The following is a 17,603-nucleotide window of genomic DNA, read 5'->3' as shown; positions in this document are numbered from 1 at the left end:
CTGCAGGGTGTTGATCTTCCGAGTGGCACTGAAGGTGGTCAAGTCAGAAGATGCCCCCCGTTTCACGCCGTTTCGCGTCTTTTCACACGCCTTCTCTTGCACGCCTCCTAACACACTCCATGGTGGCGACAGAAGACAGAAGCACCTGCATAGGCGACACTTACTATGAGTCTCTATGCATGCTTACAACTGCTTTATAGAATCTTTATAGAAGAGACTTTATGAGACTTACCCAAGAAAGAGGGAGAAAGAGAGAGGGAAAGAGGAAGAGGACAAAGTGAACAAGAGAGAGAGTGAGAAAAGTGAAAGAACGAGCTGCCGCTTGCGATCCCTCTAGCCGCGGCGATCATTTGGCTCGGGTTGCCCTCGCCTGCCCCTCCTCCTTCACCTCCTTCTGCTACTCTTCCTCCTTCTCCTCCTCCCTGGTCCACGTGCTGTCCATTTGCAACGTCCCAACGTCCTACAGTTTTCACCCGCTATCGTGGTCACTCTGTCTTTCTGTCTGTCTGGTAGTCTGTGTTTCTCTCAGGCGTGCGGACCCTTGCGCTCCCTTTCTCTCCTTCCATCCATCCATCCATACATACATCCCATCCCTCATTCGCTCCCTCGCTTGCTCCCCCTCTCTCTCTCTCTTGCTCGCTTGCCTGCTTTCTCTGCTGCCGCCGCTGCCGCTTCCTTTGCTTCTCGCGTGCGCGTGGCGTTAGCGTGTGTCTCTCTCTCTCTCGCTGCAGTCACGTGGTGTGAAGAGAGAGAGAGAGAGCGAAAGAGAGAGAGAGAGGGAGAGAAAGAGACAGAGAGAGCGAGAGCGGGGGTGTCCCTCCTCCTCCGCAGTTTTTTTTTTCTCTCTCCTCGCTGCTGTGTTAATGTCTCAGACTCCGCAAGAGCTGCGGGAGAGAGGCTGGAGGAGCGCACACGCTTCGGCCCCACACCGCACGCACGCCGTTGCCCGGACTGACTACCACCCCGACCGCCACCCCGAAAAAAATCCCACCCTCCCTCTTCATCCTTCTTTCTCTCTCTCTCTTTCTATCTGTCTCTGTCTTTTTATCACTCTCTCTTTCCCTTGCTCCTGCTCTCTCTTACTCTCACTCTCACAACTCACTCACCCACTCGCCTACTTACCTCCTCCCCCTCACCCCCTTTCTCTCACTCTCTCTCTCTCTCTTTTGATACCCCTCACCCACCCCCTCCCCTCTTCTTCTATCATCCCCCTCCTCCTCTCCCCCCACTTCATCCCCCCTCCCCTCCTCCCCCTTGCTCCGAAGGACGGACGGACGGACGGAGGGACGCACGGACGGACGTGCGAGAGGAGAGGCTGTGGGATCTGATCTGATCTTGGAAGCGCGAGTGAGCGCGCGCGGATGAGCTGCCGGAGATGGAAGTGCTGATCGCGTGGCTTTGCTTTGGGATATGGCAGTGCAGCCCTGCAGGAGCCGACTCCATCATCCACATAGGTGAGCGGCGGGCAGTGCGCGCACACGCTCGTTTATATATATGTGCGTCTGGGAGTGTGTGTGTGTGTGTTTGTGTTTATTGATATGGACACACCACACACACACTAGCATACATGCACACATCCACTAACTCTTGCACATACAGACATACAGCAGACGAGACAAGAGATATGAGACTCTTTGCGGACGGGTCATCACTATGCCTCGCAACATCGCCAGGCAAACTCCTTCATAATCTGAGAGAAGCAGGCAGCAGCAGAGTGATGCTTTGTGATTGTCAGTGTGTGCGTGCATGTGTGTGTGTGGTGTGTGTGCAAGTCTGTTTGTGAAAGCTCGGAAGCTGCTCTCGCTGCAGTTGAGAGAAGCTGGAGCTGAGCTGAGAGAAAGCCGAAGCCAAAAAAAGCAGGAGCTGCATGGTTTTGAATTGGGTTTCCAAGTAAAGCTAAAGTACCTTAGCGCCTTGTCTACCTCAAACCTCAAACCTCCAGCAATGAGGTTGAGGTTGTGGACAGGTGTGCGCCTAAAAGAGAGGGTCTTAAAAAAGCTATGAATAATGCAGGACATTCAACTACGCAGGAGAAAGTAGACAACCGTGCTCAATTGGCTTCCTGGAGGAGGCTGGAGTAGGGCTGTCGGCTTGGTCCACCCCCACTTCCCTCCCAGAACACCCCCCACCCCCTCAACTTTGTGAGGAACGTGAGGGAAATCTTAAGAAAGGCTTTTGTGGAGGGCAAGCGCGTGAGCGCTCGTTGGCTCTCACTTCGTCCGTGTGTCCGCACTGCCAGGACTGTGAGGATCTCAGTGGATTGATGAGCGTTGCGGCGCTTGCTTGTTCCCTCTCTCTCGCGTGTTCCCTCACTCGCACGTAACCTCTCTCGCTCTCTGTGGTTTGCCTTTTACCTTACACAGGAAAGAGAGGAGAAGAGGAGAAGGAGGAGGAGAAAGCGAGGGGTGGCTAGATAGAGGGGGTGGTGTTGGTGGTGGCGGCTTTGGTGGTATAGAAGGGGAGGGGGGTCCGTCCATTCACTATTCAATAGCTTGGATATCTCACAGAACTGAAGCTGGATTGAAGCCCTCACTTTCGTGCTCTGTCTGTCTCTCTCTTTCTCTCTCTCTAGCTATCTCTTTTTTTCTCTCTCTCGCTCTCTCTTTCTGTTACACATACCACACACCACTTGACCCCGCAGTTAAGAGCATGAAACAAGTACAGATTTACAGTTGCTTTTCTCGTGGTTAAGGATATTACGCTGGCTCAGTTGGACGGATGGCTGTATGAGCCAGACATGCCAATCCTGTCCTTCCTCTAGTAGCTTGATTGGCTGGCTGAAAGAGGGAGAGCGAAAGAGAGACAGAGAGAGAGAGACCGAGGGGGAGGGATTGCATTGGTGCCTCCAATAAAACCCCAGTCCACTTGATTAAATGCATATTTAAACAAAGAACCAGCCTAATAACTCTCGCTATTAACAAATTGAAGACCTTGGCACCATTGCCTTCCTTTCTTTGGGGGCAATCAAGTCAAGCACAGTCTACGTCATGCCCCTCCGACACTCCTCCTGGAGAGCAACCTTCCTACAGACTGTGGATCCAAGCTTAATCCACTTCACTCAATCCAACTAATCAATGCCTCCAGAAGTCCTTGACTGGCTGAATGGGATGTGTTAGATTTGGGTTGGAATTGAAACCTTCTGGAAGGTATCTCTCTAGGAGCAGGGTTGGAGACCTCTTGACTTGACCACTCTTCAAAACTTTCCATCACTTCAATAGTACATCTCATGTAGGTATTGTGTCAGTTTCTTAAGAAATCAACAACAACCAATGCATCAAACCGACACAGGAACTACAGTATATTTCTAGCATTAGTAGGACGTCGATCTGCGCATGCTGTGTCTACATCCCTGCCAGGAATCTTCTTTTGACGATCTGTACTACTTGTTTGAAGGTGGATTTGCCACCTTTGTGGTAAACAATGTCATCCCATCTCTACTCCACCCAACCTGTAGGCTAATTCTCCACTTACAAGGAATCCCGAGCTTCTTGCAACAGTGTTGACAGCTCGGGTTGGCAGCGAACGCACCAAGCGTATCTACTTTGCTTTAGCAAAACATGGCACACCACCTAACGTTGGAAGACATTTACGAGAGCAGTGTTCGCAGACTCAGTCTAACTTTACCTTTATAAGAGTGTTCCTTTATTTCAGCACCATGGACAGCTGCTGGTCCTGAATTCTTCTCCTGCAGAACTCAAATAAGTTCTACTGAAGAAAAGGTGCCACAAAGGTTTCTTAAGATATTACGATACAGATTAAAAGACTATCCTTCCTGGTCAATGCAATAGAATTTAGCCTCTACATTTGCTATAATCCCATCCGTGAAAGAGTAAACAAACACACTGTTGGAAACATGAGCGCATTACCACCGGCAGTGGTGGGCAGCCACCTACACACCAATGGGAACAGTTGGGGGTTTGCTCAGTGGGTCCTCAACTATAAAGACCCATTGAGCAAGTGTTAAGGAAACAGAAAGCACTGTTACTTCATTCCCTCCATCCCACGTGAAACCAATTCAGGGAATTGACCCAGCGACCTACTGGCTCCAAGCCCATCCCAATGACCATTCAAACAGCTCACTTTCTATCTAATATATTTATAATTTCACTGGAACCAGGTCATAAACATTATTCACAGTCACATGTGGCAAAAAGTATTTGGACACCTTTATATTTAATATTTCTTCTAAAGTCACAGGCACTAAAAATAGAGTCTATACTGAATTTTGTTGTTTGTCTAGGGAAGGCTTTCTACACTTGCATTCAGCACCAAGACTGTTGCTCAGTAAGCTTAGGATGTTGGATGACCACAAAGGTAATAAATGGAGCACCATCATTCCAGAAAACACAACCAGTTCTACCACTGCTCCACATCTTAATGCTGGGGAAGCTTTGTACCCCTGCAACCCAGGCCTGGCATTATGCATGGTGCCAATAGTTTCACACTTACTGCATCTGCTTCATTGGCTCTTTACATATTGGAGATATTTCTCAACAGGAACTAGACAAGCTGTTTGTGTGCATTTGCACAGGTTATTAAAAGATATTGACGTAGATTTATAGTTTCAGTAGACCTAAACAATAGGGCTGAGATTGTTACCAATTATTTCTAATATAATTCTAATATCGATATTAATAATGTAAAACATTTGCAATTCATGCAATGCACCCCATCATGAATGTCAGTCAGTGACAGCTAATGTAAATGATCCATCTTGAAATGTCGGAAATTCGTTTTTTGAAATCATATCACCAGCATTAAAACATTTCTGTCATGATCTATGTTGACATTGGATTAATGTCCAGCCTTTGGTTCTAGGGAATATAAGTTGAGGTTCTTTTAAATAGCACAAAGATACTGCTTTTAAAATGCCAGTATTTAAAGGTTGTGCTTTTTTTACCTTAATCAATGTCTTTTATTTAACAAATATGTTTTTTTAGAGTATAATAGGTTTCCAAAAGAATTTTTTGTTTCTGAAAACATAAGTGACATTTTGACATCTTCTTAAAAAAGCTGCTTAAAACTGAGCACAATGATTCACAATTTTTAAATATTAATTGAAAAGACAGAAAACAGTTTAGCATTTTAACAGCCACAAATTGTACAGCATTGCTAGCTAGCCCTATTGACTTTTTTAGGACTAAAAATGCAGACGATCAAAAAACTCAATTATATGACAATATTTACAGCTTTTAGCCCTTACTAATAAGAAGTAGAATTTATATGATAGAAAAAATCTCATTACTTACCAATTGGGGATGAGCCCTGAATCTATTGAGTGGCCAAAGTCTCAATTTACTTTGACTAAGGCATACTAAATGGACATAATGGTCTATGCTCTTGAAGTAGACCATTGTGCTAAAAGAGTAGAATCAAATGATCTGATCAACTACGGGTGAGGGCAATTTTACCACAGGTAGTCAGGTAGGTGATTACTTTCGGATGGTGACAATTCCCAACTCATGCTTCCTTTTTAAAACTTTAATTCCTCAAAGAAGGGTCCACACACCAAACTTCTGGACCCCAAATTGGAGCCTTAAAAGTATAGCTTCAAAGACTCTCTTTGTGGCGCCTTTATTTCCAGTGGCTTTACACACATTTATTGGTGTACCACAGAGCTAGACATTGGCCAGCCTTTTGGACGATCACAGCGGGTCGAGGCCGAGATAACAAAGACACCGTCTCTCTCGTGTCCAACCCATTCACTTTGTCACATCTGGTCTGGTTATGGGCCGGTTCGAGGGCTGGAGAAAAAACAGGGCCGAACTGAGAATGGAGAGGCCGACGGGAAGCGATTTGCAGGACGAGGCGGGTGATTTACACAGACCCCTGGCCCATCCCTAGCTGGTAATTGGATGGCGAGTACAGGCGCTGGGGATCCGGCTCGCTCTCACTGGCGAATGGAATGAGCAGATGCGACACCTCTATTCCCTCTAAATAAGCCAAACACAGCAGTTATACATCAAGCGAATCCGACTTGCCTGCTCACCCTATTGGCCACCTGTACAAGGGCAAACGAGACGACTTCATTTTCAACCTGTGCACCATTTATCGGAGAAAAAAATGGCATTTAAGCCACTAAAAGTCTTACGGTCCTTACGATGCTTGGTGCAACTCTGCATTAGTTGACATAAAAATCATTGCATATTGTCTAGCATGGTTTAGAACAAGCTTTGCAACCAAAAAAAAAACCCTAAAAAAATACCATGGCTACCATTGCTAGAGTGGCTGCCGTGATATATTTCTTGTGGTTGCTTGGGCATTTACAGTATGTAAAGTTGCTATACTATTTTCTTAAAGTAGTTGTGGTGGTGTCTCAGCTCACCATGAGGTTGCTGTGGTGTTGTTTTTCTGGTAGCCATGGTATTTTCAATATTTTTTGTGGGGGGGTTGCAAAGCTTGCTTTAAACTATGCTAGACATCATGCAATGATGTTATGTCAACTCATGCAGACTTGCACCAAGTATCGTAACACCACAGCAACCACCTGGTGACCTGAGACAACACCACAACTACCACAACTGAAAATAGTATAGTGACTGTACATTAACACCCAAGCAAAGAAACAGGGATATCACGGCAGCCACTCTAGCAAGACCACTTATTGCACCCTTATTGCTAATGCTTTAGCAACCACTAGGTAACCTTTCTTGGCATCCACCTGAAATACTCTAGCAACTGTGCATCAACACCCTACCAACCACCACAAATCAAGAAACGCTGAAGTAGAAAGAGACATACTGTATCTAAATGACCCTGATAATCACTAATAACCACATTATTAGTTGTAATAATGCACAATACACACATTGCTACCACCCAGAGCATGAAAAATTACCTACATTTGCTTGGGAAAAAAAAAAATTATTACATTATTAATATGTGTGTGATTCATCCGTGGCAGTCATTAGATGTTTTGCATTATGTGAGTTGAGTCAATAACTGTTTAATAGTCTAAAACACGTCAAAACCTGTTGAATATTTTAAAGTGAGGTTCAATTTATCACTAATTAGAGACAAAAACACATTAAATATGTATTTATTGACTCAATTTGCATCACAAATCCAGTCTCTATCCATTATATTTTGTTTAAAAAACATTGAACATTAAAAATCTCTAACCTGTCAGTATGATTTCCATACAAGTGTTAAATTGATCAGTTTTTGATTGGATGAAAGTGTTTACTAATTAACATCTGCACAACTTTTGCACTTTTTTTCTGGTGCTGTAGGTTCTACTCTAACTAGTTACAGACTCAATCCTTTGTGTAACAGGGTGTTTATTGTACTTTATTACTTATAATAATAAAAATATAAGAGATTTGTAGTATATTCATATAATATATTCAGTTATATACTAATAAATTACAGAAAATTGTACAAAAACGAAGAACAAGACCTTTAAATAAAGTGTTACCCTTAAATAGCTGCTTACAGATGCTTCCTTTATGCCCACTTGCTGTTGGAAGTGGGAATAATCCCATATAAATGTTTATGTAGGTTTAATGTAGGTCAGTTATCATGACAGTCATATTTTACTGCACTTTCCCTCCCATTCAGATGATTTATTAAGATTAAGTTCATGCTAGATGTTGGCTTTATGAGGACCTTGCAACGTTCCTGACATCCTACAGCTTTCCTAGTCTTTGAAAATACTCAGTTTGTGATTTAAAAGCTGTGGAGACGTGCAGAAGGAGAATATTTCTGTCATTTTGAACATCTATCTGCAACCATTTGGGGTTTATGTGACTGAAATATTGATTCCAGACTTCTGAAGGGTGGTTTAAGTGCTTTATTAGAAAGATGGAGAGGACTAAAGCAGTTAAACACAGGGATTAAATTTGACAATGAGCCTGTAAGTCTACATATTCATAGGTGAGATGTTCCCTTCAGTATTGTTGTAATAACAAACTCAATATTCTTCAAATATATGAGGTTTTGGAGCTATTGTTTCTTTTACATACTTTTTTATGTTTGAGACAGAGTCAAAAAGGTGAACATTACAGTAAAACGACATTAAAAATACTAAATTTAATCAATATAAACAAATTTTCACTTCCCATCAGCTTTTATATTTAATAAAGTGCAAAAATAACCTTTCACATAATAATAGTTCTTTATAGCAAGTGTTTTTAACCCTTTTTTTTACTGTGCCACTCCTTTTTAAGGTTCAAAACATTAGCCCTGAAACTCAACACCCCTTCCCCAAGGCAATACAGCTTTCAAAATATAATAAAAGAAAACAATATTTAAATAGTTTACTAGCTAAATGTAATGGATGGACCTGTATTTAAAGCACAAAGATGTTCCACACATGACTTCATAGCGCTCAGGAACTTAAGCCATCGTCTACGTAGAAATGGGCTTCCTCTGTTGTTTTTCATAGATGTATATATGTTCAGAACATCCTGATTCTCAGAGAAACGCTGGAGGTTTGGTTCATCACTAATTAGGGTCCTCACACTTTGTACACCCTGCGCTAATTATGTCACAATGCTTATTACTATCTTACGCCATGTCAACAGTCTATTTTCAGTTTAGTAGTTACTAGAGTTTAGTAATATATTTACACTGATGGGTGTGGTGGTCTGGAAGTGAGGTGTGTTCAGGTAAATTTCTGGTGTATATGTTGGTGTATATTTTAAATACAATGGGAAATACCCACCCACGCTCTTTACACACACACACAAACATGCAAATTCAGCTTTTCCATCAACAATACATAGTATAAAAAAGACATTGCTGTTCCCTTTAATGAGCTGCTGGCATATCTTCACAATATGAACACGAAGGTCAATATTCTCTGCTGAGGCGCAGAAAAGCACCACGCTGTTAAGATATCAACATGCCAAAGTCAGAGCACACCTGCCTCTTACAGGGAATGACAACCGGCACACTGATCTGGTTTATTTCCACACCCATGATTAAGTGAAGAGAATTTGTACATTATTTTTCAAGCCATGCAAAGTGTATTTTTTGCACCCTCACAATACAGAAAAAAGACACACCAACATGCCCTAAATCCAACTGTGCGATGCACAATTGACCAGTGCACTGTAGATCACTTAAATAGGGCCCTAAATATCTAAACAATTAGTATATTTGCACCACAAATTCAAAATGCTGAATCCTGAATCAACTCCAGAAATTCCAGAGTAGGTCACATTTTCCTGCACATTGCTTCCAGTTCTACACTACTAAAAAACACTTGATTTTTAAGCAAACCTGGATGTGTAGACCCCACAATGCACATGTGAGAGAATCTGAATCAAGCTGAGTCGAAGAATTGAAGAGTAAAACAACAGTTTGGTCAGTCTGGTTCATGTATCCATATCTGATTCTCTGCACACTTTGTTAGTTCCGACCCTGCAATGTGATTGACTGAGAGGCGTTTTATGAGTGCCGTTATCAGCCGGTAATGCACTGTAACCGAAGCTCTCCATGTATTACTCCTCCACATACAGGTAACTTACTAATGATGCAGCGCTTACAAGCCAAATAGCACAGCTACAAACAGAGCAACAATGGAACTATTTTAACTTGCGGAGAGTTTATAACCAAACCGATTGTATTTTCCTGCCTTCTTTAACTTAAAATCTTTCAATAAACAGCGATAATAGAACTGATATAATCGCAATAATACACTTGAGGTTTGTTCTAAAGTGTTTTATTGGCACTGCTGTGCTGCGGTTGTAGGCACAGCAGTTATAGCACTCCCTCTTGTGTATCCCGTGACCTCCCTTAATGGGGACTATGTAAAGACCCCCTTGGGGATTACGACCCATGTTACGAACCCCTGCTTTACATGATTTTTGATGTAAGCACAAACCTGAGCATGTTCTATATGTAAACATGTACAATCTTGATTACCTCATTTTTTAAAAATTGCATTAAAGCAACAATTCGAATTGAACCAAAGTACCGTATTACGAATGAGCCGCCCTGCACTAATGAAAAACAAAAAATGACATTGGCCTTAATATTGGTTATGCTGTAGAAGCTGAGTCACAGCATTTGCTCAGACACTAGATGTGTAATTACAGGGGATGGTGTGATATTATTTTTATTCTTATTATTTATGAAAATAAATAAATAAATAAAATAAAAACACCTCTGCGGTTCTCTCTCTCTCTTTCTCTCTATCCCTCTCTCTCTCTCTCCGCAGGTGCCATTTTCGAGGAGAATGCCGTGAGGGATGATGAGGTCTTCCAGCTGGCCATCTCTGACCTCAGCCTCAACGATGACATTTTGCAGAGTGAGAAAATCACCCACTCCATAAAATTTATTGAGCCCAACAACCCCTTCCAGGCAGTGCAGGAAGGTAAGTGAATCATTGTTCTTAGCTTCGTAAATCGATGGCCGTCCGCTCGTCCTTAATGTTTGTTTGTCCTGAACCGGAGCTGAGCGGGGACGGGACTGCTGCTTCGCTGCTTTGAATGGTTTATAAGGTATTCTTTTTTTTTCCTTTCGGTTTTATCCTGTTAAGACGAACCTGCTGTTAAACTTGGGGGAGGTTTCTGATTCCTGTTTTCGTTTGATGGCAGTGGGTTGCCAGGAAGCTGGACTTTGCAGTGCTTTTCTTAATATTCTTTCTTAATGCTTTGTGTGCCTGTAACGTATTTCCATGCATGTTTGGATGCCGAGGTAGAAGGACGTGCGAGGGCACGGGTTTGACGGACAGGTGTTATTGCTTTCGGAGTGCAGCTCTCTTGTGCTCCAGTGTTTTCTGTGGAAAGAAAGCTAGGTGGAAGTATTGAGTCGAGCTGGACTCAATAGCAATTTTCCACATAATTGCAATCGGGCACGAGGCTGCCTTCAGCCTGTTGTCACACCAGAGTATTGTAAGACCTGAAAAAAGGCTCTGATTGCACTTAATGACATAAGGATTGATGAAGATGATGGTTATGATGATGATAAAGTTCCTGAAGATGATGACGATGATTACACTGTTGTTCAGAGGCTGTTCTTTGTGCTCCTACAGTTATAGAGTGACTGTGTCTCTTAGAAGCCTAAGAAGCCTAAGAAGAAATACAGTATACTGAAATATATAGATTTATCTAGTCTGGTTTGTACTTTTTCCCTCCCTTTTTCCTGTTTTCTCGTCTTTTAACTCAACATCCTCAGATTAAAAGTAGCGACTCTCGTAATATTTCTCTCTTAAACTTCTAGAGCCAGATTCCTGGAAAGCCCAATTTTACAATACATATTCCTGTCAGTGAAAAAAAAAAGACCCATTGTGAATGCTCATAAGCCTGTAATCTCTTTGTTTTGTGTCGAGTATTAGAAACAGTCGCTGTTATATAACCACTATCCTGCCTGTCTTTAAATATGATCTTTGTTATTGAGCCTCAATTGAGACTAATATATTCAACTGAATTTGACAAAAGCAAAAAAAAAAAAAAAAAAAAAACATTTCTGAAGGCTCTGTTAGCACTTAATGACATAAGGATTGATGAAGATGATGGTGATGATGATGATGAAGTTCCTGAAGATGATGACGATGATTACACTGTTGTTCAGAGGCTGTTCTTTGTGCTCCTACAGTTATAGAGTGACTGTGTCTCTTAGAAGCCTAAGAAGCCTAAGAAGAAATACAGTATACTGAAATACATAGATTTATCTAGTCTGGTTTGTACTTTTTCCCTCCCTTTTTGTGTCCCTTTTTGTCGTCTTTCAACTCATCATCCTCAGATTAAAAGTATAACCATAATTCTTTATGCCTCTTATATTATTTCTCTCTTAAAACATCTAGAGTCAGTTTCCTGGACAGCCCAATTTTACAATACATGTTCCTGTCAGCGGAAAAAAGACCCATTGTGAATGCTCATAAGCCTGTAATCTCTTTGTTTTGTGTAGAGTATTAGAAACAGTTGCTGTTATATGACCACTATCCTGCCTGTCTTTAAATAGGATCTTTGTTATCTAAGACTAATATATTTAACTGAATTTGGCTGGGTTGTTGTTATTTAATTATTTATTTATTTATTATTATTATTATTATTATTATTATTATTATTATTATTAAGGATATTTTTGGCTGTAGTTGAAAATAAGAGAGATTCTGACAAGATTCTGTCAAGCTACTTGATTGTGATTTTTCTATTCAGCATTTTTCAACCCACAGCTAATGAAAAGTGGGCTAAAATGGACCAAAAAAAACACCTAGGAGATAAGTGCATTATTTCAGGATTGGTGGTGTCAATACTTTTCTTTGTCTAAGGATCTAACTGACAAAAACAGTCATTTTCTCATATATTCTCCATCATTTGGTGCAGTTTTCGAGGCATGCTACATGAGTAGCAGCACAGAGAAAGTCACCGTGTCTCCTCAACTTTGCACGACCCCTCACAGGATGCCGGACACACGTCTGGATGCACAAACCGCAAGAGGTCCCCTAACGGTTCCACATTTCCGTGCATGGCTGCGCTGGTGTAATAGCTGGATGGAGAGCATGGAGCAGTGGGCAGGAGTGTTTACAGGCTTCAGAATTCATCATCTCATTACTGATGATCCTGAACCTTCCACTGCACTACACTGGTTTGGAGTGTTTATGAGCGCATTCGTCATCGAGGTCAGGCGTTCAGACAGTGCTCTGAACATTTTATGCATATTGCATGGATTATGCATATTAAAGATATGGATGGCCCTTTAAAACAGCTCTACTAAACAGCCTGTAGTTTTATGGTATATATTTTAGACAGTTGGGTTTTTGATTGTCTTGGTATTACATGTTATTACTTATAGTAATAGCCAGTATTATGGATATACTGTATCCAGAAACTAACAACTTAATGTACACTAGAATAAGAAGTAATAGTCAATAAGAAAGATAATGTGCTATATGCTGGTTGTTGAGATATTAATCTTCAAACTTCAATCTTCAATAATCATTCTTATACTCTTATAGCTGAATATTGCCTAAATTGTCTGGTCTACACTTGAAGTTACAGCTGAATTCAAGATTTTGGTCTAGTTACAGCCAGATTTAGACAGAGCTTTGTTAGAATAAATTTAAATTAAGACAGAATTGAATGCAGACAGGATTGTAAAAGGCTACCGTTGATTCAGGCATAAGTTTGTTTGGCTACAGTTGGATTCAGACTCAAAAATTTAGTCTAAAGTCTAAAGACTGATTACGAGAAAACTACACTATGTTAGACTTTTATCAAAACCATTCTATAGTAGACTATAAGGACTATAGTCTTATGCAGATACAATTCATTTCTATCAATAGTTGAATGTTGGCTAAATTAGCTGAACTGCAGTTGGTACCAAGCAAAAAATTGGTTGAGTTAGAGATTCATTTAAGAAGTTCTGACTGACTACTGTCAAATTCAGACTGATCTTGGTAGAGCTACACTCAGATATAGACAGACTTTTCAATATTAAAGGTTGCAGTCAGATTTAGAGAGAGCTTAGTCAGAGTAAATTTAAATTCAGAGAGAATTGTGTTTGACTGGAGTCGAATGCAGACCGAATTTTGTTGGGCTACTGTTGATTGAGGCATAACTTTGGGCTGTTGTTGAATTCAGACTAAAATTTTAAGGGCTACAGTACGTTGATTGAGAGAAAACTTTGTTAGACCACAATCAGATCCATTCTATAGTAGACTATAAGCACTATAATCTAATGCAGACAGAATTCATACCTAAAGACAGTTGAATATTGGCTGAATTTGCTGAATTACAGTTGGGACCAAGCCAAAGTTGGCTGAGTTTAAAATTGGATTTAAGAATTTATGTCCAACTACTGTCGAATTCAGACTGATCGTGGTAGAGCTACACTCCTAAATTGGGCTACTGTTGATTTAGGCACAACTTTGTTTGGCTACAGTTGGATTCAGACTAAAATATAAAACGCTACACTACGTTGATTGAGAGAAAACTTTGTTAGAATACAATCAGATTATTTCTATAGTAGACTACAAGGATTATAGTCTTATGCAAACACAATTTATTCCTTACACACAGTTAAATATTGGCTGAATTAGCTGGAATTAGTTTGGATTTAAAAAAACCCAAAATTTGCTAAGCAAATAGAAGTACAGTCTAATTGAGACAACAGCTTTTAGCTATTACGGCTACAACTTTGCTGGGCTATGGTTGGATCCAGACAAACAATGATAGGGCTACAGCAAGATTCATACAGAAATGTACCGTGCTAAAGTTGTACTTAATGCTTAAAATGTAAAAGGCTAAAATCAGATATGGAAATAAATATCAGGGCTACAATCAGGGTCAGACAGAAAATTAAAGGTATACAATGAGATTCAGACAGAACTGTCAGTAACAAACAGTAAAACATAGTTCTGTAAAAAAAAATAAAGTAAATTATTTACAGATGTCGACTGAATCTGTTGTATCTATTTGTTGTATTTTGGGACACATTATTGGTGTCTGTTTATAGAAAAATGAAGAATAAAGCCTTCATGCAGTTTTTTTACAGTTTTTAACGCTTCACCCAGTGGTCATGCAGGAGAAATCAGCTTCTCAGCCTCTTTCATTTCCCCAGTACGCAGGAATGCATCTCCACGGCAGCGTGACTAGAACGCAGGCCCAGGAGAGAATGGCGCTGTGCGAGCCTTCACTGGGCTCTTTGTCGATTTTGGCACGCTGAGTCCATTCCACGGCGTTCAGCCCCGGTCCAGCAGAGGCGCTTTCAGCGGCGATTGTCACCGTGTCAAAACGTAACAGTAGCATACATTGTCCATGAGCTCTTTTTAGGTTGGATTAGCTCAGACTCAGCGCTGAGTCATTTAAGGAATTGAAAGGAAGACTTTTTTTCTGAAGCTCTTGACCGGAGACAGCTATCTGCCAGGTGGTCGACTGGAGGCATCGCAGGGATTCCGGCTGAAGCCTCGGAAACTTCTTCCAACGTTGGTTGAGTTTTAGGTGTAGGAGGACTGATAATATATTTGTAAATATATATATATATATATATATATATATATATATATATATATATATATATATATACTGTTTTTTAAAGACGTTCCTGAGGTTCATTGTTCAACTGTTCATTACTGTCAATGCTGGGTTTGTACCTATGCCTTTTTTGAGCCAGTGTATTTATAGGTATACTGTTTTATGTCTGTTTGTTATATATATATTTATATTTAAATTCATACAGTATATCAAAACGTTTTATTTCCTCAGCTAGCCAACAACATTGGTAGGGCCCTAAGGCAACCTTATTTCAATGCAATACAAATATGAGGGTATGATAATGGATACGGTTATAAACTTATATAAGCCAAGTGTAGAGAATATTTTTTCTTTTCTGGTTTCCAATGGTACCTCTCAAGGAGTGGATAGGGTAGGCAGCAAGTAAACAGTCAGTTTGGAATCACTTTTCTTTTGGATGGTCCATTCCATTCCTGATGCCTAGTAAATGCTCATCTAACATTCGACTAAATGTAGATGAATAAAAGCAACTGAATTCTTAGTTGCATGAAAATATTGATTCCCTATTGAACGTAACCCTACAAATAACCCTTTAAAAGCCAATGGTTTAGGGTCGATTAATTCTATTGAGAGTCATTTACATTCAGCTAAGAGTTTAGCTGCATTTAGTAGACATTCAGTTGAGCAGTATGAGACTTCAATAATGGACCACCCAAGTAAAATGATTTAAAAGTAAAGTTCTTGAAAGGTATGATTTGAAAGCAGGAAAAAGGGGTAAGAATAAGAATCTGAACCACTTCAAAGATTCCTCCCTGATAGGTCTAAGCACAAGGATCGACCGATCAGGATCCTCTCTCTGACACACACTCGCTTGTTGGTCCCCAAAAGTCAATTTTTCTTATTTCTGGGATATATTGTAGATTGTAGGGAATTAGAACAAGGTTTCTTAATTGGTCTCAGCTCAGGACCTTCATTTTCTTATCCTTATTAAAGAAAAACTTCGATGTAAAATTGACTTTTTTTTGTTGCAGTAAAACATGATAAAAAGTACTTACCTTTGATGAATAGCACTCCTCCGTTCTCCCACAGCGTTCCGAGATCCAGAAATTTTAACAGTTTGTCCAAACACCTTTCAGACTGGGTGACACGGGGCATAATTTGTCGCGATAAATCGTTTTTTTCAAGGGTGTTTGGACAAAAGCTTCGAATTTCTGGATTTCGGAACGCTGTGGGAGAATGGAGGTGTGTTATTTATCAAGGGAAAGTACTTTTTATCAAGTTTTACTGCACAAAAAGTCAATTTTCTAGTCACATTTTTTAAAATAGGCTTTCAAAATCCCTTTTAACCATACTTACATATGCATACAAAATGCATTGAAGAGCATTTTTTTAACATAACAACTATATGTATAAAAGTTACTACAATACAATTTCCCAATGTAAAAGACGAGTACAAAATCAGATCAGATTAATAATTTTTTTTAATGTATTTATTTTTTACAAACTGTCCACACTTTCTCAGAACATGTCCGTGACCCACTTTTGGGTCCAGACCCACCAGTCGGGAATCTCTGGGATAGAACATCTCTCAAATGTCTTGGTGCTGGATGCAGCAGGACACTTTTAGAGGTCTTGTGGACTCCACGCCCTAAAGGAGAACTCTGGTGTAAAATTGACTTTTTTAATGTACGACACGGGGCATAGTTTGCGCCGATAAATCGCTTTTTACAGCGTTATCCTTAAATTTATGGATCTCGGAATGCTTTGGGAGAATGGAGGTGTGCTACGTGTGCTCTTCATCAAAGGAAAGTATCATCTTTTTATCATGTTTTACTACACCAAAAAAGTCCATTTTACACCAGAGTCCTCCTTTATTGGCTTTATAGAGCTGTTTTGGAACCACAAGTAGGCAGTTTAGATGGTTTTAATGCTAGGATTCATTGGCATACGGGTGGGCAGGTTAGATAGACATGGTCCTTGTACAGCGAAAGGTTAATAAGAACACTTGCAAAACACTTCATTGCTAAAAAAATATAAATAAAAAAATCGTAGGTCAGAAAGGTCAATCAGAATGAGATCAAACAACCTGCTCAGGTTCATGTACTCCCTCGGGGAGCTCCAAGAATACAGGCGTTATGCTAATTGGAATTTGTTGTTGTAGTCGCTGTCTACACCCATATCTGTTGGGTTTTTTTTTTTCCTCTTGTAAAATCCTATCCCTCCGAGTACAGGAAATTATAATGAGGTATTAGATGATACACGGATGCAAATAAGAAAGAACTCGCAGGAGCGCACCGATTCATGGCTAATTAGTGGAAGGGTGTAGAGTGTGGGATTCCCAGCCTGTGATGTTTTATTTCCAACCCATTTTTTTATTTATTTATTTTTATTCTTTAAAGTGACAATTCTTTAGGGCCCCAAATCAAAAGGTCTCGTTTCTTTGTGACCTTTGCTTTGCTCTTCTGTGGATGCTTGGCCCGCTGGCGCTCGACGCTAAGGGTTCAGTAGTGCGTGGTTAATTTAAGGACTCTGGAGCACCTCCTGATGAAGCCCTGAGCTTAACTGTGCATGACAAGCTTGGAGCTCAGCTGCTAAAGCGGCGCGAGCGAGCACCGGTGTGAGCTTTTACTTTCTTTTTTTCTTTCTTTCTTCAACCTGTCACGTTTTAATATTGACGTTAAATATCTCGCTAACAATTTC

The 17,603-nt window shown here is 40.6% G+C and overlaps 1 protein-coding gene across 1 annotated transcript in view; it reads left to right on the top strand.

Annotated features, from left to right (window-relative positions):
- Nucleotides 1-903: 903 nt before the first annotated feature.
- Nucleotides 904-17,603, top strand: part of grid1b (glutamate receptor, ionotropic, delta 1b) — a 566,616-nt gene continuing 549,916 nt past the window's right edge. Inside the window, exons 1-2 of the mRNA XM_022669150.2 lie at nucleotides 904-1,454; nucleotides 10,166-10,321. Of these exons, the coding sequence (XP_022524871.2) occupies nucleotides 1,376-1,454; nucleotides 10,166-10,321 (235 nt within the window). The 5' untranslated portion in view covers nucleotides 904-1,375. The remainder of the gene's footprint in view (nucleotides 1,455-10,165; nucleotides 10,322-17,603) is intronic.

This window comes from Astyanax mexicanus, chromosome 15, assembly GCF_023375975.1.
Source record: "Astyanax mexicanus isolate ESR-SI-001 chromosome 15, AstMex3_surface, whole genome shotgun sequence".
NCBI classification, from domain to species: domain Eukaryota; kingdom Metazoa; phylum Chordata; class Actinopteri; order Characiformes; family Acestrorhamphidae; genus Astyanax; species Astyanax mexicanus.
This window is presented reverse-complemented; position numbering and strand designations above follow the sequence as displayed.